This window comes from Protopterus annectens, chromosome 6.part1 (genome assembly GCF_019279795.1).
Source record: "Protopterus annectens isolate FY-2018-M chromosome 6.part1, PAN1.0, whole genome shotgun sequence".
Lineage (NCBI taxonomy): Eukaryota > Metazoa > Chordata > Ceratodontiformes > Protopteridae > Protopterus > Protopterus annectens.
Genome location: NC_056738.1, coordinates 417608721 through 417631277, shown reverse-complemented (window position 1 = coordinate 417631277; position 22557 = coordinate 417608721). Strand labels below are relative to the sequence as shown.

The window sequence follows — 22557 nt, the reverse complement described above, 5'->3', positions numbered from 1 at the left end:
GCATGACAGCTATTAAATGTACTGATATTCATATGCTTCTCATTCTGGGCCAGAGTTTTTTATGATTTATCCAGGCTCTGGCCTTGCTATAATTAATGAAAAATATGTAGATATCCTTTTGTCTTTTTAAGGATTTATCTATAATCATTGAAGTCTCATTCATCCTCATTTCCTGAATACCAGTCACACTTGTGCTAAATCTTGTTCCAAACATAGTTGAATATACACTAAATAAACTTAATAGGGATCTAGCTGGCATGAGGATTCATTAATGGAATTATTTCTGCAGCTGGTCTCCTCACCTTTCTTCAAGACTGGTGTAAAGATGCACCTTTTCTTCCAGTCTGTCATGATGATGTGTGCTAATTTTTCTATTTGAGCCTTGCATGTGTTGTAACAGCTGTAAATGTAAATGTGGTAAATATCAATGCCTGGTACTTCGCACTTGGGTAAATCTTTCAATGCTGCTGCTACTGCTTTTATCACGATTGGATCCTGATCATTAGAGACAGGTTAAGACAGTCAATCTGTCTGTTCTTTGTGGGATAATTTGTAGATCATTGTGTATTGTGCCTAGTAGCTAGATAGCATGTGCATATAAGTTATTGAACACGTGCAAGATCAGTGCCATTTTGTATAGTCAGAGTGAGTGCAGGCATGAATGGAGATGGACATGCGAGTGTGAAGTAACAAGTCATTCAAATAGTTTGAAGTATGTTCCGGTTACAGCTGCTGATGTGTTTATGTATAATAAATGACTTGAATGACTATCCAGCCTCAGTGTCTCATTTGATACACGAGAGATGAGACAGTAATGATTTGGTATAGGCTTTCCACCTGTTTTTAATCCTCTGAGACATTCATAAGAGATAATTCAGCATCTTTTAACTTTCCAGTTTGAGGCTGGAATTTTTTCTTTAGTTTTAGAAAATCCTGCCTTTTTCTTATGTTGCATTTTATGATACTGTATTTCTTGCACACATCATTGTTGTATCTCTTTGTTTCATTTAGCTGCACGTTGGAAGTGTCAGCTGTGTTCCAGAGCCACCTCTTTTCCTTCTGTTGTTTAACGTCTCTGCATTTCTGAGCAATATTCAAGGTCTCATCACTCAACCATTTTGCTTTTTAACTTTTGTAGGCACATTTTGTGATATCTTCCCAAACCAGTTCTTGTACTCTGACATTTGCATCTAATGCAGAGAGTTAATTTTGTGGAGAGTCTTTGATACGTGTAGTGGTATGTTTTCAGGACTATACATAAGTACTTGGCTGTCTTATTGTTTTGCAACTTTATCTTGATTTTGCATATTAGTGTTTGGTCATCTGTACCACAGTCAGACCCAGGTTTTGCTATTTTGCAGGGCATCCTTGCCTTTCCTAAATCTTTCAATCCCCCTTCCTTTTCAGCTTTGAGGATCATCCCCTTAGTCAGGACTGCAACAGTGAAACATGAAGCACATAGTACAGTTGTGCACAGTTACCTTAACTGTAGATGTTTGAGTGTATCCACTCTTGCAGTATTCTTTCCTTCCCTCCTTTCCCTCTGGCCTACGGGATGGGCTAGGACATTCACCTTCTCAGTCAGGATGGCCTCCTTACTTTTTCTGGAATGCAGGTTCTCAGACCTCTTGACATCAAGGACATACTTGGGCCTCCTACTTGTTGGGGGCAAGAAAGTACTGAGGTCATGGCACCATCTGACTCCCTTTATGCCCAAAGACTGTGAAGTCGGATAGTGTGTCTGCTGATTTCTGGTGTAGGGGAAAATATTCTCTGGTAGTCAGGCCAGCCAAAGGCTTCCACAGCAGGAAATCCCTCGAGTCAGGACTGCAATAGTGAATACACTCTAACATCTACATTTATGGTAAGTATACACATCTGTACTTTCTCTGGTATCCCACCAGTTCCCAAAACACAAAATACATTTTATTCAACCCATTACAAAATCTTGTGCTGCAGTGTGCCATAAAAAGAATCACAAAAGAAAAGCAAGGCACAGGCTTTTACATGAGTCTCTTCATAGTTACAGTAAAGGATATGACATGGAGACTCATTTTAGAGCTGTCGTGATTAAACAAGTTTATAAAAAGATGAAAGTTTGAGATGCTATCCCAAGTAGACTCCAAAGAATCTCTCCTCAGGTAGAGAGCAAATGTTGGATATGTGATGGGTAAGAAATAGGTAATTGGGAACATATTTTCCGAGAGTGTAATGAGCTGGCAGACTTTAAAAATTCCCTGTAGACCACTCTATAAGAAATACTGGGTGACCAAACTGGTATAACTAAGGAAATAATTTTTTGAGCTATGATACAGAATCAGAATTGCCTAAACATAGTAAGGCCTTGCCAAGTCTAATTGTGGTAGCTGCCAAAAAAGCAATTAATAGAAAATGGAAATCAAAGTCTGAATCAACTGTAATAAACGCAGTGACTATAGTAACAAAGATAAACAACTGGATTTGGGATCCTTAGAAAAGGGTAGGCACAATTTACTTTAAAAAAATGGGAATTGTGAGAACAGTGCATGCAGAGTAATGTTTTGGTGGAGGAATGAGGTTTAAAAGAGGGCAGGATTTGAGTGCATATGTGATGCTTGACTGGATAGATTTTAAGTTCATAGGTGTGTGTACTAAGCTAATGGCCCTGGAGCCTTTACAAGCCTAGCCCATAGAAGTGCCCTGGCATTGTGACGCCCAATGTTAGTTCCTAGTGCCTCTATCAAGTAGAGCCACTGGAGTGATTCCCAGGGTGAACTTTCTATTTCCCGTTCACTCATCAAGATTTCTCTTGAAGAGGGCCAGTGAGGTGCTCTGCTTGATATGTATGGGAAGTCTATTCCAGAGCATGGGCAGTCTCTGGGTTATGAACCTGTCCCTCCAGCATGTTCTGTTGATTATGGTGATGGGGTTGAGGTATCTGGAGTATGTGGTGCAGAGGGATTGGGATTTCTTTAGATGTAGCATTTCTAACAGAGCTGGGTCAGATATGGCTTTGCAAGTCAAGCAGAGATTGCCTCTTAGTAGACATTATGAGACAGAGAATAGCTGGAGATTTTTGGGTCTGTCCATGTAGGACATGTGTTTAAGGCCTAGGATCCTCTTCGTGAGGTACATTTGTGGCCTCTCCAGCTGTTGCAGGTGTCTAGTGAGGTACATGCCAAATGGGGCATTATACTCTGATTGGTCTAATGAGGGAAGAGTAGAGAGAAATGATGACTTCTTTCTTCCTGGATGCAAAACCCTTTGAAATGAGATGTGCCACATAGAAGGACTTTCTGACCACAGTGGCAATGTGGTGGTCGAAGGAGAGGTTGATGCCAACCTGTGTCCCCAGATCTCTTATAACGTCTTCAGTGTTCAGTGGGCTCCCATTGATGTGGTAATTAGTGGGAACTGAGTTTTTCCCAAAGGGGATGATGACTCATTTTTTGGCATTAAGCTTAAGGGCATGGTTTTGACACCAGTCATTGGTCTAATTGAGGCCTTTCTGTAGGATATCTGTGTATCACTTGGGGAGTTAATAATGGCTCCCAGCTTGCAGTCATCTGTGAACTTGGTCTGCCAGAATCCCTTCATGTTGGCCTGGACTTCTGAGAAGTAGATGCCAAACAGGTGAGGACCCAGGACTGATCCCTGTGGAACCACTAGTGACTGGTCGGCAGTGTGACTTGGAGTCCGCTATTTTCACACTGTGGGTTCTATCTGTGAGCCAATTTGCAACCCACCTAACGATATAGGGGCTGATGCCTAGTTTGGTGAGTTTATCAATAATTCATGAGTTGAGGAATGGTATCAGAGGCCTTGGCCAGATCGATAGGCTGTATGAACTGCCTTACCCTCTTCCATAGCTCTGGTGACTGACTCAAAGAAGTCTACCAGGTTGACCAGGCATAATCTACCTTTCACAAAACCAAATTGTATGGGATCTAGAGTTTGGAGATTTCCTATATCCTTGTTAATTAGGTCCATGATGATGTGCGCCATAGCCTTACATATCAGACTCATCAGTCTAATGGGGTGATAATTTCCATGGTCTGTAGTCGCTCCTCCTTTATGGAGAGGGATGACTGTAATAGTGTGCCATTTGGTAGGGACAAAGCCAGAGGTGAGGCTGAGTGAACAGGGCACACAGATGTGGTGCCAGTTCACTTTGTAATGCTTGTAGAACACAGCCAAAGATATTGTCGGGTCCCATGGAAGCTGTTTTCTTGGCCTTAGACAATGGAACTTTAACCTGTGCCTGGCATTCCTGTACTGAGATTGGTCCTTTGGGGGGTGGGTAAATTTGGCACTGAATCTGTCGGCCAGTATGTTGGCAATATCTGTTGGCTCAGTATAGGAGATACCATGTGCAGTAACTCTGAGCAAATCTGGGTATTGCTGTGGAGATTCTTGATATAACTATAGAAGGCTTTGTGGTTGTTTTTAGTGTCTGCTGCAATTCTGCCTTCATAGCTGGCTTTGGAGGTTTTGATGAACGATCTCAACTTTTTGTTGAGGCTAATAAGGGAATTTTTCCAGTTTTGGGACTTCACCTTTTTCTGCAACAGTTTCTTCCTTCTGTTGTAGAGTTTATTAATTACAGGGTACCACCAGATTGGCTTCCTTTTCTTGGAGGAAAGCGTCTTTGTTCTGTTGGGTATGGCTAGTTCCATGCATTTATGTATGTGGTTGTACAGTGCATTGGTGTATGATTTGGCAGTCATGCATCTATTTTCCATTGGCATGGGTGCCATGAAGTTAGCTACCTCTGTTTTTAAGAGTCCAAAGTCAGCTTTGGAGAAGTTTTTCATGGCGGATACCTTTGTGGGCGGGGTATGGGTGAGATGTGGATTTCCATGGTGGTTAGTTTGTGGTCGGATCTAACCAGGGAGGAAATGACTATTGGTGTAGCGCAAAGGTTGCCCATGTTAGTAATAACCAGGTCAAGGATGCTGCTTCCTTTAGTGGGGGTCAGAATGAGCTGGTCCAGGGAATTGGAACTGATGAATTCCAGGAAGTGTTGGGCTAGTGTATTGGTGCTTGAGTAGTTTTGCCAGTTGATGGAGGGGTAATTGAAGTCTCCTAGTATGAGAGTGTTGGGTTGGACCTTGATTGATTCTTGGGTGCTTAGGAACATAGAGTGAGAGTCTAGGGACATGGTTGGGGACCTATAGCAGGCTACGACCTGAATCGCCGTCTTATCCAATGTTAGTTGTACCTGGAGTATCTCAGATGTGTTATGCTGGGCTACTAGCCTGGAGGTGTGCATATCCTTTTAATATGGAGACATCACCACCTTTGGAGCTTCGGTCCATGTTCTGGGTCTGAAAGGTGTGGAAAGAGTTGTGTATAAGGTTTGCAACAAAAAATATGTTAGTGTGGTTTGTTTTTCATTTCTGTCATAAGTGATCATTTACTATGGTTTGTTTTTAATTTCTGTCATAAGTGATAATTTAATAAGATATTCATTGTTTAAAAAAAAAAGTTCAAGATGCTAACATTGCTTCTGATTATTCTCATCCCAGAAGCCATGATAGGCTCACTGAACCTGAAAGATGCTTGTTGTCAGACATAGCCAGGGATGATAAGCATTATTTCAGATGTGACACACAAGATTGCCATGTCCAATTCACTTTTTTACCTTTTTGTTTATCCACTAATTCCAGGGTTTTCGAAAAGTGCCTGGCTCCAGTAACTGCCTTCTACAGGACCAAATGGGTTCATATTTACTTGTATCTACCTGATTCAAGCACCAACAGTAGCAGCAGTATGTAGGGTACTTCATTACCCCTTGGCCTAGTTCCTGGGAGCCATTCTAGACATCACTTATCAGAGGATCTTTCTTCCTTGAGAAAAAGTCCTGTTCATGACTTAGTACTTAAAATTTATGTTACAGAAAAGTGGTCTTTCAAGTAAGACTACGCATATGAGGAAGTTTCTGCGATATTTGTAAACAAATGGTGCCAGTATTCCCAGTCCTTACAGCAGAGGTCCTGTTTCAAGCTAGGCCCAGACTTCCAGATATCTGCAGTGGAATCCTCTCAGACATCACTTTACGAGTGCTATGGAACAAAGCAATCTAGAACAAAGGGCAGAGAAGAAAATGCATCAGTGTAAAGGAAATTATGGCAGTAATATATACTGTCAAGACCTTTAAACCCATTCGAGAACCAGGAATCTTCCACATTGTCACAGACAACACCACAGTGATATGGTATTTTAATAAACATGAGAGTACTTGACCATGCCTCCTGTGAAAGTTGGCTATGGAGGTCTGGACTCTGTCCTAGGAGTCAGGAAAGACCATTACAATCCTTCTTCCCTTCTAAAGGAAATCTCCATTGTGGACTACCTAACCAGGGCTCACAGATTTTCACAAAATGGTGTTGGATGGGGATGTCTTCAGAAAGGTGTACCAGAAATAGACCTCTCTGCTTCATGAAGCAACAGAGAACTCAAGGTTTTGTTCTAGCTGATCAACTCAGGAAAGCTGGGCAGGCCTATTCAGGTAAATGTTTTCTTCAGTAGTTCTCCCCACAGTAATTCAGAAAATAAAGGACAGACAGATTCTACTCATGGCCTCCTTTTGATTAAAGGCATCATTGGTTCTCTCTCTTGCTCAGTATGGTAAGGACAGAAAATGTGCTTCTGTCTCAACATATGAAACTCTCGGTCCAGAACAAGGGGCCTCAAGTACACACCTATACAAGGACTCTAAAGCTGATAACTTAGCTTTCATTCCCTTTAGCCACATTTTTCCAAGGACTGGCTCATGAACTTTCAGAAATATTCCCAAATGTAGAGAGGCTACAGCAGTGAACAATAGAAAAACATAGTGCTGCTATATTAGGAACCTTCCATAATTGTGGTGTTCAGGTATACTAAGTGTTGCAGTAGCGTCTCCTTCCTACCACTCTTCACCTTTCTTGTTTTGCAAGCATCTGGGGGGGGGTACATAGTCACCCTTCTTATCCTTTGCCATCCCTGCTACTACCACAAAGCATCCTCTGTTCCCTCAGCTTAAGGTAGAACTTGGCATGGCAGGTTTAAGGAGTCTTCCTGTTAGACTGCCATATGGGCAGGCAATCCTTAATGCCTAGAATTATGCAGTAGTCCTGTGGAACTGCAACAGACTTCTGGAAGCTGTCAGGGCAAGAAAGATCCAATGATGGTGTAGGAAGAGATGCCTCTTATACAACAAATGTGCTGAGTTCCAGGTAGGAGGGTATCTGCCCAAACTAGAGGTGAAAGATGCAAAGCTTTGGATATCAAGCTGGAAGCAGGGTCTTCTGTCGAAGAAGTCCCAAATGTAATGACTACTGCAATAGTGTACCTATTCAAACATTTACAGTTATGGTACGTTTCCAACACAGCTGGATTGTTATATTCAATACTCATACTATCTATGAATGCAGCACAGTCTTGTGATAGAGCATTTTGCATTGTACAAATATTTATCTGTATTTTTGCTGCTGTTTTGTTGAACATATGTTTATGGACTAAAAATGCTTGTTAATACATAAATATATATGTGACTTTAACACACACTGCATATCTAGTCTATGAATCCCAGTTGTAAATATTAAAAGTATACAATGTTATAAGCGTACCGTTATTTATTTATTTATTTATCCTTTGATAACTGGGTTAGTCCCAGTAGGCTAATAGCCTCTTTTTCAGGGGAGACCCAAGGTGGTGGTATATACTACTAGGAGAAATTTGGCCAGAGCATCCAGGAACTCCCCTGTTCTTTTTGATAGGTTCCATGGGGTCTTTTACATCCACCTAAGCTACCAGCAACTTAGGCAGATGAGGCCTCTTTTTAAAATTGGTTTAAAATCTCATCTGAAGGATGACGGACTGATGAGTGCATCCACATAAAGTAGTGTTCATACAACACATAAGGTAGTATTCATACAATGAGGCACACTGTGATTTTTATAGTTTGGCTGTCTCAGCATGTCATTTACACAGTACAAAAATATAATAAATATTTCATGATTGGTAGAGATATATAATAGAATGTCAACCTGTCCATTAGCTGAGATGCATATTATCGCTACTGAAACACCTAAACCAAGCTAACTCATAACACTGATACATCACACTAGAAAAGTCTACAGAACAGTATAATATTGCTCTTACAGAACAGGTGCATCTCTGATATCGAGGCCATACTTCCTCACCCCCATTTTTTTTTCTTTTTATATATTCTACATCTGAGATGGCGCAAACAGTAAAAAGGAGCTGCTTATACAAAACAGTAAAAACTAACATTTTCCCTCCAACCAAAATCACGCAACCTCATATTGCTCTACAGTATCTGCAACAAAGCAGTCTGCGATGTGCTGTGACACTGACAACATGTGAATAGTTTTACAGGAACAATATTTTAGTTCCAACAAAACAGCAAACTTTGAAACAACAGTTTTGATACCATTTGTTACTTTTGCTAAAACATGATCAGTTATTTTTTTTTCAAAAACAGACATCTTTTAACAATATGTATAATCTGAGTATGTCTAAGGATCATTTATAAGTGCATAGATTCTTGAGTATTGCTCATGTTTACAGACATTGTTCTGAGAATTCTCACACGCCACATCACTCCAGGATATAACGACATGCTTGGAGTCTAGATTTCCCTTTCACTGAAACAGTAATATCAGTGTTGTCTGAATCTTTATATATCTGCATTTCAGAGGTAACACTTTTGAGTGTTCATTCTCTGAAAAGGGAGTAATATTTGTAACTGCTTGAAATTTGATTTCTTCCATAAGGTAACTTCTGTAGGTTCCTCACTTTGAATCTTGTAGTGATTTATAGGATTCTTTCTATAAACTTGAGAATCAGAGCCTTTGACATAGTACACTGTATGTGCTTTAAAAAAGTTAAATTGTGACTCTCTTGTTTCTCCAGAAGAGAGATTTTTTGTACAGCTGCCATAGAAGAATTTTTGACAGTTTTAAATTTCTTTCCTTACTATGTCTAGAATATTATTTTGATTTTCTAGTAGCAGCAAAGTAGTAATTTGTGTATTTTTCAGTCTCTTTCCCATTAGCAGTTATACAAGAGCAATTGTGCTGTAAATAAACCTATACCCTGAAGCATTAATTTTCTACAGAATTCTGCTTGTTATGAAGATCCATCACATTTCTTCATTAGAATTTTAATTATCTGTACCCTCATGTCCACTAACATGAGAGACGTGTAGGTTATATTATGATCATTTAAACTCCTGTTTCCTTGATATATTGCTAAATTCCTGACTAGCAGATTGAGAATGCCATCATGTGTACTGTGGCTTCGAAATGTTCTGTTGAAGGTAGTTATCACAGTAGTACTTGTAGTATCTCTGAATTGTGTTGAAACTTTTAATAAAGTAATAACTTAGTACTGAAACAGATCTATGCCTAGTTTATTTCATGGGAGACAGGTATATCAGGTTCCCTAACTGAAGTGTGAAACTTTTGATCTGCGGAGTTTATAATGGCACCAAGTTTGCAGTCTACTGCAAACTTGGTCAGCCCCAAATTCATAACATTTGATCTCGCCTCTGAGAAGTAAATGTCAAAGAGGAGTATCCCAAAGTCTGAATCCTGGGGTACACTTTTAGTTACAGATCTTTTGGAGGAGGTATAGCCACCCACCCTAACTTCAGTACCAAGATAGTAATCTAACCTTTGATCATCACATGTCTAGAGTGGTGAGGAAATCATTCCATGTTGCCCAACTTATAAACAAAGGTGGCATCTAACATCAAGGAAGTCATTGTTCCACTGTTTTCGGCATTCATCAGACCTATCATTGAGTACAGTGCCCCCTTTGGTATGTACCTAACCAGGCATATCCAGCAACTGGAACATCCATAGAGGTTCCTCACTAAAAGAATACAGGGCATAAGTAATATGTCCTATGCTGACCACCTCAAGGCCCTATCCCTGTATTCTGTCTCCTGCAGGCTTTTGAGGGGAGATCTATGCCTGGCTTACAGGGCATTGTCAGATCCCACTCTGATGGACCTTCCGCATATCCACAAAACAAACAGTACCAGAATTACCCATTCTAAAGACTTAAACCTTGCCTGTGATATAAATAGGACCTGCTGGAGAGACAAGTATGTATTCCAGAGACTACCTCATCCATGTGAAGCAGAGTTTCTCCCTAACCCAACTCAAGTGCAACTTGGACAATTGGATGGGAAACCGGAAATTCATCCCTGGTTTGGCACCTGTGTCTCTAATGCAAACAGGTAACCTGTAAATGATTCATCTCCCAGGCTCATGCTTACACTTATCAAGGGTATCAGAACTTGTCACAGATTTGTGATGCATGGCTAGGCTTAAAAAGGCCCTTGTGGTCGTTAGCCTAGTAAACACCGATGAACCATGGGCTTTATTGTGAGCCAATCTGCAGTATTGACTGTCTCTGCTAATCATGCAGTCAGATACTTCAATTTATTTTCACATTCCAGAAAGTGGTATGTTGTGATTAACTTCCTTGAGTATGATTAAGTCATAGCTACTGCCTGTGTTTTCAATGCATTAACCTTATAACCTGAGAATTCTGTAAAATCTGAAAAAAGCTTTTCTAAATCATTGTACAGATCTGGTACAGTTATCACAATATCATCTGCAAAGAACATTATTTTCTATTTCTGATTGCCTCAAATGTATCCCTGTATCATAGATTGCCAAATAAATGGATACTTAGCAAAAAGCAAGGAGAGCAGTGGGCATTCCTGTCAAGTGCTCCTTGTAATGTAGAATTTATCCAACAACTGAACAGATATCTTAATCTACTTGGAAAAAATAGTATAGATACTTTTCAACAAGGAGACATTTCAGAGTGAACTCTATTCTAGTTCAAACCTCAAATAAATACCATCACTCCACCCTATCAGATACCTTTTTTGGTGTTTGATTTTAGAGTCAGAGAGGCTTTCAATTTATTTCTGTATCCTGAGTTCAGGTCTCCCCTGTAAAGAGGCTACTAGGCCTAGTGAGACTAACCTGGTCAACAAAGGATAAATAAAGTACTGTCTCATTATATTGTCATGTCTGCCACCCTCGCACAAATCTCTACTAGTCCCAGTGTATCAAGCATGTCACAAGTCTAGAAAGCCTTCTAGCCATCAGAGATATAAGAACCTTATAATGATGGTTCAGTACAAATACTAGCATGCAGGGGGACAGCACAGCAATATTCTTTCCCCCCTTTAGTATATTGATATGATATGATATGATACAATATAATATATTTCTCCATGTTTGTGGGATGATCTCATCCAATAAACCTCTCCATCAATTGAGATTACTATACCAACAATTTCTCCCCACTTGACTTGCAAGCATCCAAATTATTTCCATCTGTATTTGTGGATTTATTCAAATTCCATTCATTCAAAACAAGCTTAAGCTCCTATAATGTTAAAGGGCTCATTAATTTTGCTGCTCAGATCTGTCTCCAGCCTAGGCAGTCCAAACTGGTCCAAAACTATACACTGTTTTATAAACTCCCCTGCTCCATCCATGTGATATAGTCTCTCATGAAAGTTTTTACATATGGATTATATCTTTCTCTGGGATGTCTTAACCTCCACTGTCACAAATTGTTAACATCAAATACCCCATTGCTATATTTTGCTCCAGCAACCTACTCACTAGGGATTTCACTACTCTAGATGAGGAGTTGTAAAATTGATCCCTAACTACTTCTCTGGAAATAGCCTTTTGCCTCTTGGTACCCTTCCAATACTGCAGTGTGTCCTCAGCTGATAAACTAGATGGACAACCTACTCTCAACTGTCCTGACCAAGTCTCCTACCCTTAACTATCCTAACCAAGTCTACTACACTAAGGAATCTTTCCTTTCCCCTGTCCTCAGATGCAATGTTTTTTTTTCCATGTACCCAATCTTTATATTTATTTAAAACTGATTACCAACTAATCATATCCGTATCCCCTGGGAAACCATTCCTGATTTCACAGTCGTAGTGTACCATTGCCTAACTAGCTCCCTTGCTGTTATGCACATTGCAAATCTCCAGTGTTAAAGCCTGAATCTGCCATGCCAAATTGTAACATTACTGGAGCATTATCAGACATCATTAATGCCACCCATTGCTTCTTAAACCTGCATGCTTGTTCCTACATTACGTATATTCTATCTGACCTGCCCCAGGCCTGGTATCTTGTATAGTAAGAAAAATAATTTGCCTTACCTTCATCTTGCAGTACTGTATAAGTATCTAGCAGATCACATGCAGTGCAATAGATGCCAAAATGCTTTTCAGCTGGTGACAAACTTTGCTGCTTAGTTCCACTATCCACATCTGCAGGACTGTTAACTAAACAATACCACATGAGTAAAATTAATCCCTGCTGGAGTGTCATGATGTGTGAAGAAATATCCTGTAATTTTGACTGGTCCACTTACACTAGCATGTAGACAGAAACTATGGTGATCTGTTCTCCCACTATGCATCCCTTGACCCCAGCTTAACTACCACCGTACCCTCCAATACTTCCTCAACTAAGAACGGATGGAAGCTATACAGCAAAACTACCACTCATCTGTGCTAAGCCCCCAAGTATCTAGACGATGCCTGGTTTCCCTGTTTTGAAATTTATTAAGTGACTCCATAGTTAAATGCATCTTTTTGCAGTGCTGTTTTTTCCTGGTTTCTATTTCTTCATCAACGCAAATACCTTTTGTTTCTTTATAGGTTTTTTTTTTTTAAGCTCATTCACATTCTATTCACATTCTAAGTGATCCCCTATACCGGAGTCTGTTATTTATTTATTTTTTTGCAATCTCTTTCCTCCCATTGGTCAACTGGATCCTACCAAATGCAGACTTAACCTTCTGTTCTTCTCATACTCTGCTTTTATCAAGTTATCAATCCCTTCCAGTTTCTTTATTTTCTTTCTAATATTATATAAAAAACACTGATTTTAGTTATATACGAATTCCTACAAATTTTTCCTTCCAAGATGTAGATGTTAAATCTTAATAATAAGCACCATCGGTTAAACAGTGAACATTGTGAGAATTAATGTAGTAACAATGTCTGCATTGCCCCTCACATTCCTTAGCCTGTGTCCTGCAAATATTGATTTTACATAAATATAACTCACTGTTCCAAACTGTTAGTAAATAGTTATCGCAGCAGATGCTTTTAACAAAGCATCTTTGAGAAACCAGGTTGGCTTTGTGCCATTTGTCCATTTCTTCATAGTCTATTACAGCCACGTCCTCCATAACAGCTATGCACAAACGGGCCAAAGGCCTTCTTTTCTGCGATCACACCTCTCATTGAAGAATTTAGGTCATGTGATATCTTTCAGCCAGTGAAAGCTTATTATTCTTCTTCATATTTACAGTTCAAGAAGTTTAAGTATGAGGAAACATTTATCAGTTACAAATATCCACTTTGCTCTTCATTTCTACTCCATCAGACCAACCAGACAAAATACCCATCGGTAGAGTCAGCATTCAGATGTAGGCCCCTAATTAGTCATTAAGCTTTCCTCTACAGCAAAATTTCAATACCCATACTCAAGAAGTATCAGATAGTGTATAAAGTCCATACTACAGAGCTTATCAATAAGCCTGCTGATCTACAACTTAATCCGTTAACTAGGTGCCTCCTGAACAGTTATTGCAGTTGCCACTGCTGCTCAGGCCCTTTGCTTCATTCTTTGTTTCCACCTCTGCACTCCATCTTCAATGTTAGCCTTCTTTTATGCTGTCCTTTACTGAATTGGACTCATGATCCTGGTCCCACTTCTGAGTTATAGGAATTCACCAGTGAAATGCCATCACCTCCGAAACTTCTGTAAACATTTCAGTTCCTGGTGAATGAAATATCTTAAAGTTGGCTAGGTATACCAGTTTGAAGCAAATGTTTTTGAGTCTGTATTCATGAATCGCTGGCTAAAATTGGACCCTCTTCTGACTGTTTGAAATGGAATAATCATTTTGTATTGATATTCTCCATTCTATTCCTTGAGGTGTCCAATACTTTCTCCTTCTTCATGAAGAATTCAAAGTGTACCACTATATGCCTCAACCTTCTTTGTGCATTAAGGGAACCAGGCATATATACTCAGCATGCTCCTTCTAATTTTATTTCTGAGTCCTGAAAGCTGGTCCACTCTGATAACAGTCTCACAAACACCATACAGTGTTTACCTTTTACTTTATTTGTGACTCCTATCAAGGAGGTTTGTCCTTCTGGTATGGTGAGAAAATTTCTTTGTTAGTAAGCATCTTGGGGTCTTTTACAGCTACCTGAACTTCCATCAGCTCAAGCAGGTGAGACCTCAGGTTTAACATCTCATCCATACTCATGATTTAATTCATGTATTTTTGTTACTTGCTTTATGCTTTCAGTATCACAGTGGAGTCCAGAGCCTGTCTTGTTAAGTAGTGGGCATAGGCAGAACACTAGCCCTTGCAGAATGCACATACATCCATACTCACACACTTTGGACGATCGCCAATTCACTTAACTGAGTGACTTTTGGATATTGGAGGAAACCAGACAGTCTTTCAAAAACCTTCACACATGCCTGCATGGACGGTGGTTCAGAGGTGTAAAGCCTTGACTGTGGTCCAGGTGACCCAAGTTCAGTTAGTAGTTTGAGCACTTGATGATGCAGGCAGGGGAGGAAGTGAGTGATCATCCTGGGAGGGGGTGGTGAGTACACATGCCTGGGAGGACGTGTTGGGCAGGACTTGTGCTGATAACTCCTTGCAGATGTGAGGATCAGTCCAACACCGATACCCATTGTGTCTACCATCCACTAGTTGATGCTTGGAGGGTACAGGAGGGAAGGATTAAGGGACAAAAATCCTTACCTAGTCCTAATGGTGCATTAATGAGGATACCCCCTTGTCGAACTTTGTTCTAGTGATTATGAATAAATAACCTGCTGGCTGGGTGGGAGTTGATGATTAGCCGGTAAGTGAGACGTGCCCCAGAAAAGAAAAGGAAAACATTAATGTGCACAGGGAATGACTCATGCAGTCTGTAAAGAAGGCACACCATCTAGGAACCATATTAGAAGAATAAGTCACTGTGAGACGATGACAGTGGTAAGCTCTGCATCACTGCACACCTGTGCACAACTTTGAAACAGTTAATCACCAGGAGATAGTGTGATCTTTCAACATGACCATGGGAATGAGACTGCACTGTTTGAGTTAATTAACTACATCAGGAGAAATCATAATACATTTAGCAGTGAAATAAGTCTTCCTTGGCTTATCAAAAGCTTTTGATATTATCACTCACTGTATCTAACTAGCTCACCTGTATAACCATAGGGTCTCTAAACATTTTATTCAGGCAGATCATAAAATAATATTTCTGTGTACTTTAATGATTTTAATGCTGACTGTATTTTAGCATGCCTCTGTGGATTCATAAGTAAGCTGTAATTACTGTGTGCGTATCTATCTATATACATGCAATGCAATGCATGCATGTGTGTGCGCACACATCTATATGCATACTGCTGTTTAACCTTGAGTCCACTTGATAACTGAATTAATCACTTAGCCAAGCTGATAGTCACTGTTCCCCCTCTGGGAGTCTTGCTTCAAGTGGATGTTATCTGCTTAATAAAGAAAAACTGCATTGGTGACCATTTTGTACAGTTTCTGTATAACTTTGAGAAGTAGTTATGTCTGAAGCATTGTCACTTATGTCACTCGGATGATGATGTGCATTTCCTGAAATGTACTTTGATCAAATGGAGCTTGAGGTGTGCTGACCTCATACTTTGTTCTATTAAATAATGTGCAAAGGACAAGAGCCAATCTGCATTAAGTGAATCAAAGGTTAAGATTTGCTCTCAACTGGAAAATAAGATTTAAATGCCAATTTCAAGCTTTGTGATCTTATCTGAAAACACAGTTACATCAAAGGGGCATTAGTGTATTGATTCCATGGTGTAGAGAGCTACAGCCCTGAGTGCAAATCAGACAACTTGAGTAAACTAGCAACCTGTTTGCTGGAGAGGATGAGATGGGGTGGAAATAAGCAGCCATTGATAACTAATTGATCATGGAGAAGAGAGACAATCCTGTCTGTAGTAATGTCAGCATCTAGTGGAGAGAGAGGCGCATGCTTTGTACAGAATGGAGCACAGACATGAATTTGGCATTGTCATGTCCATGCAGCAGCCTTCATGATGTTTGTGCACACGGAAGCAAAATGTTTGCAGGCACAGCATAACAAGTCTTCATGTTTGTGATCAATGATTGAAGCCACTGGAGCAAAAGTTAGGTACAGAAGAAAACCCGTATGACTGCCTGGAAGATTGCTTTCCACAACCAGCTCAAAGCCAAGAATGCATTGTCTGGTCTGGTCAGATCAAGGCTGGGCTGATGTTATGCAAGCAGCTTGGAGAAAGACACACAGACACAGAGACACACACACACACACACACACACACAAAAAAAAGGACATCAATTGGATGTCCAGTGACTAGAATCTAAAATATATCTTTCAATAAATGCTGATAATTTCTGATGATGGTTTTTCATTTCTATTATCAAATGTATGTTTTCAAGGTCCAAAGAGGTTTTATTCCTTCTGTATTCCTCTATTATTAACTGTAACACTCTGATTACTATGTATCCTAGGATTTACATATCCCAGCTTGAAAGATTTCAGTGTTTCTTAACCAAGCATCTCAAAGTACTTGGCTCTGTGACCTGTCCAGATTAAAATCTTTCATTGTGTTTTCTCATGTAGATTCTACATGGAGATGTCTTGCCTTTCTGACTATGAAAGACCCTATTTTACTAGCCCTTCTCTACCTCAGAAATATTAGTAATGTTAGGAACACTTGCTCCAAAACACTTAACTTACATCACAACATCAATATAAATCCTTGAAAATGTAAGGTAATCACCCAAAGGATTCCCTGTGTGTGTGTGGCACAAACTTCCCCGGTATGTAATGATTCCTCCAAGTGAAGTGGTCATGATCAAGGCTTAGAGGTGTCTCTCTTGTTGACAAGGGACATAAACCTACTGTGATGATACTTTATTGGGTGTATGGCTAGGCATGGTTGTTCAAGCTACTGACTTAGTAGTAATATATGAACCACAAAACAGAGATTGAGAGAATAGGACTAAATCTGCCATGCATGCAAATCTGAGGTAGACAGAATTATAGATTAATCAATGATTGTATTCCATGAAACATGCTCCATAAAACCACAGAGTATTTTTGATCTTACAATTCAAAGAAAAACACACACACAATTCTAGCACCTTGGCTGTGTATAGCCTTAAGGAGTGTGTGTGTATATATATATATATATATATATATATATATATATATATATATATATATATATATATATATATATATATATATATATATATATTTCAATCACACACACAAGAGTAAAATAATTAAGGAATTAATTAAATCAGATGCCTCCAGTTACATTCAGTGTTAAGACCCCAGGGAATTCAAGTGCCATACTTTAAAATAAAAATGGACTCTTTATATAGCAGCTTATTTTTAAGTGCTGTGTCATCACAAAATTTTAAGTATATTTGTTCCAGAATGCTAGCTTGCAAACCAAGAGGCTCACCTTCATGACATAACTTAAAATGTGGAGAAACTGGACTGTCGCAGTTTTTTAATATCTCTTACATGTTCCTGCAGTCTAAGTTTAAATGGTCTGTTAGTTTACACTACATAAAATAAGTCACATGACCATTTAAGTATGTATATCACTCCTTCTGTATTGCAGGTGGTATCCATCAGTAGGTACAAACCTAACACCAGTGATCTCAAAAAAATAATTCTGAACATTAGTTTATATTCCTTGAAGGCTATACAGCCAAGGCACTAGAGTTTTGTGTTTGTTCTTTGAATCATATTAAACTTGGAACAGCAGCCTTTTGGTGGTTTTTATTCTTTGGATCGCTGGTTGTATGCATTTTTGTTCTTAAACTCGTCCCCCTTTGAAGTGAAATGATGACATAGCATTAGCATTCACCTCATTATATATTACAGGTCTTATTTTGTTGTATGTTTAATATTTAGCAAGTGTGGTCATGTATGAAGAAAAGCTAAATTAGCAATGCTTGTCATTGTGAAAGTGCTGCCATAGAGCATGTATGTGTTTGTCCATTTTTTTTAATTATTAAACTGTTTTGTACACGTTACTCTTGATAATAGAGCAAACTAACTGTACACAAATCTGGACATAGTTTAATACCGTCAGTGAGTAGTCGGTCAGGAAGAACAATGCATTAATTCTGCTTTCCTTTCCTTTTCTTTTCTTCCAACAGTGGTTGTCTCTGACAATGTTTGCTTAAGCATCAGGAAATCCAGCCTTCTCATCATGATGTGATTTTTTTTTGACTTGCAAGTGCCTTTGGTGTTGGGACATTAACATCAAGTTGTTTCTCTTCCATTTTTTGCTTCTGGCCAATCTCCCTTATGCAGCAAAAATATGAAAACAGTGATACCACTGTTTCTGGGAATGTTCTGCACATTGGATGCTAACAAAAGAAAAACCTTTTTGTGGATTACTTACCAAGGTCTTCAGCAGATTTAAGAGAATGGCTTATCACAAGGGCTATTCCCAGAAGATTAGGTAAAATCTGAATAAAAGCCATAGTCTGCATTATCTCCATTGCCATAACTTTTTTTGTTGAGCATATTGGCATTGCTTTTCTTTTAAAGTTAAGATTCTTGCCAATGAAAAAAAATGTTCTTAACTGCACGTACATGCACAAATATTGCATGTAAGTATTGCACTGATTGACAAGGTCAGGAATATAAAGCAATAATCTACTGTTGTTTAATAATGTGTACTTCACTTAATCCCTTTAAGTAGTTTTACTGTACCAAATACAGAGCTATATCCCTGACATATATAGTCTTTCTCTCTAGAAATAAAGCTGTAGCAAAAAACAGCATGAATATAACTGCTTCAGAAAAGTATGTGAAAACTCAAAATGACCCAAAACCAGCTTCCGAGAGAGAGAGAACTAAAATTCTAACTATCTGAGAGAGTGCCTCACTGGCCACAGACCTGTTTATCTGCCATTTTAATGGTGATGCACGTGTCTACATTCATGAAATAGAGAATGCGTTTTATGACAAGCGAATGTGACTTTTATGAAGCCATACAAAACAGTTTTTAAAGATGTGGTACAAATCCATAGGAGCTCCAGTGCCAAACATTCTGTACTAGGGCTGTGGTGTTTAGTGTTTATAGTAGATGTTATTACAGGTCACAGATTCCAGATCTTAGAACTTCATTTGTCAAATGTTTTAGTAGTTTGCCATAAAATTGCTTGATTATGTGCATTTTTTACAAAAAAATGTCAATCACCTCTCCAAGTATTGTGAAATGTGTTAAGACATTTGAGATGTATTGTTTTTTCACACAAGTATAATAACATTTTAGATTTTTTTTACAGAATTGTAATTTAAGAGTGATCTTTAGTTTGCTAACATGTTTGCTCAAAGCTGTAAGACAATACAGAGTTAAGTGCCAACAAGTACTTGCTGTAAAACAAATTTCAGGGTGTATGTTAAGCGTACTGTCACAACCTTGGCCGACTCATTGCCTTCTGAAAAAGGTTACACAAACTACCTGCATATTTGCAGAATGCATGTTAAGATAAATAAGCAGATAGCTGTGACCCAGAATTTAAGATCAGAGAACATTAGTTATTACATTCTGCAAAAGTTTAGGACTGTTTATGCTGTGCCACCTGTAGATCTTCCCTTGTAGTCTTGTTCCCTTTAGTTAGGTGATGGAGTATTGTGCACATAGACCACTTATTCCTTAAAAGGGCTTGGAACATTATTTGTGCTTCAGCTGCATGCTGAATGTAAATGTACTGCACAACATTTTAAAAACATGCCTAACCCCCTATCAAAACATAAGGGTTTAATTATGGTTTTGAAATAATTGTCAGAATACAATGTCATCATTTGCATATGCATACATTATCATGCTTTGAAGAAAAAAAAATTGTTATGGTATGTATCTCAGCAGTGCCATGTAGGCATTGTCTAAAAGAAGAAAGACAAACCGGTTATGGTGAGCTGTGCCATAAAAGTCTTTGGACCAAGAGTTATCCCCAAATCACAGTCAAAAAGCCATTTTCAGAGAAGAGCAACATTCCACATATTTCACAAAAAATGTTTCTTGATATAAACTACAGCTACCACTACATTTTAGATCTAATGCATTAAAAGTAGTAAAAGTAATTTACGGTTCTATAGTCATCTGCTGTTTTACCTATGCCAAGAAACATAATTTTTATATAATACTTAACATTTGCGGGTTTTATACAGACAGGGTGTATACTCTGAATATTTTATGATATAGTGCTACAATCTCCTGTTTTGAATGAAAATGAAAATTTAGTAGTATCTTATGGCTATTGTATAAAACTTTTTAATCAGCAGGCATTAAAATCTTTATAATCTCCTCAGTACCTACCTCTGATTCATAATAACTACTCCAGCCCTGATTTACAAACACATTCCCATTCCCCCTGATCTAGCTGGCACAGGAAATGAAAGTCTTACAAATTTAACAAGACAGTCTTCAAGAATACAGTTAGAGATATTGGCAGAGCTCTTTGTCTGCACTGGATTATATTCAAACTTTTTCATTGCATACTTAGAGCCACAGTGCTTCTCAAGAGAAGGTAATTAGAAACTCTAAAATTATTCTTTATACATGTCTTAAATATCAAAATACTGTAGTGATACCCTATAACAATACAAAAGAAACTGCACCTACCAGCCTGTCCCTATTTATTCTTTGTAATCTCTTCACATGCATTACCTAATGGCAGTAAATCAGTGCATATTATTTAGACTTGTTGGCAGTAAAATCACCTTGAAGTATTTTTGATAAAGCAGTTTGACAGATTTACACAAAAGTGTCCCATTAACCCAGAACGTACAAACTTAATTCAGTATCTGTTAATACAGATACATTGAGACAGCTGTTGAAGTCTGTTTAGCTCTATTAGTTCAGATCTTGAAGAGGTTAATTAGATTTTTTGTACTATGGGAACAAAATATTAGGGAAAACAAAGCTAGTGATGGCATTACTGTAGACAGATCCATTTTTGGTACGAGCATAACTTTTTCAATTTTATTATTATTTTGTTGTACTCTGTCCACACATTGAGAAGACCAGGAAATCAAATATTCTCTTACAGTTGTATACAAAAAACCTTATACTTGATGTGTTTGCCAAAATGCATGTTTTTATATATGGGAAATGTGTTATAATGTGATATTTGTGTTCTTTAGAAAATATGCGCAGTTTTTAAAACAATAAAATATATGTAAAAGGTTCAGCTGTTTTTTTCCTTCTGTATCGTTATTGCTTATGTCCTTCCATGTCACTGTTGTATTCTTTACATAAGGGATCTCTTTCAATTTCTCCAAATCTTTTGGGTTTCTAATGCCATGACGGGAATGGACCCCATTCCTAAGTCAAGGTATGATTAAAGTTCATGAAATTAGTATTGTTTCAATCTTTGATGTCAGCCAGAAGTGCTCTTCACAGCACCTGCAATGTGCCCAGTAATGACTCTTTCTGCATTTCGTACGGAGTTGTATGTACTGGTAACATATCTAAATATGGTTGTAGAGTCTTTTTTATAAGACCCGTTGCTCCTCCTACTATTGGAACTTTCTTCCACATTGCTCTTGTTTCGGCCTACAAATCCTGATATTTTATGACTTTGTCTGTCTTTGTATACAAGACACTGTAGTTGCTCGGTGTAGAGATTTTGATGATCAGTGCTACTTTTGTCTCCTTTTCATGGACCACTGTATCTCTTTTTCTCGCATCTGTCTTTTGAACTGCTGGTAATGGGTGATCCCATGTGATGTAGACTGCATCAGTTTCTGTGATGCTTTGTGGCTCATGTTTCCAGTGTTTTTTAGCTACTTCAGTATTATAATGATGTTCTTCATGTTTCACTGTTGCAGTCATTACATTTGGGTAATCTGCTGGCAGGTTGCCCTGAGTCAGCCTGATTAACAAAGTCTTGGGTCCTGCGTCGGTTGCTGTCCTTTCTTCCATAACGTCAGGTCGTCAAGGGTATAAAACATGCAGCCGATGCCATTACATCAGTCTTTCTTGCCGTGCGGTGCCCGAAGCAGAAGCAGTTTGCAAGTGCCGGTCGGCCGACTCCTGAAATTTTCATTTTTGAGTTTCAGAACCGAAGTCTTCAACTATAGCTAAGTACCTCATTGGGGAAACTTTTTCTTGCTCCTTACCGATGTCAGTGAAAAGTTAATAATTGCATTACTTGTGGAAAGCAAATACCTCATAAAGATTTTCATTCGTACTGTATTCCTTGCCTAGGCCCTGACCACGACATACCTTGCTGTCGGTTTTGTGCTTTATTTAATCAGTGCACTATCCAACTTTGGTACATTTTTGCCTCTAAATATTTCGGTTCTAGGTTTAATTATCCAGAAATGTTGTCTGTTAGCCATCTGACTACCGGGATTCTGAAAAAATGCAAAGATAAAGACAGAGACAG

General features: G+C 38.7%; 1 protein-coding gene across 1 annotated transcript in view; it reads left to right on the top strand.

Annotated features, from left to right (window-relative positions):
* The window catches only part of CAPN1 (calpain 1), a gene marked incomplete in the record, with an annotated part of 860468 nt that extends 839113 nt beyond the window's left edge, over positions 1-21355 (top strand). The window contains 1 exon segment of the mRNA XM_044075847.1: positions 18310-21355. Coding sequence (XP_043931782.1) covers positions 18310-18336 — 27 coding nt within the window.
* Between the last annotated feature and the right edge of the window lie 1202 nt (positions 21356-22557).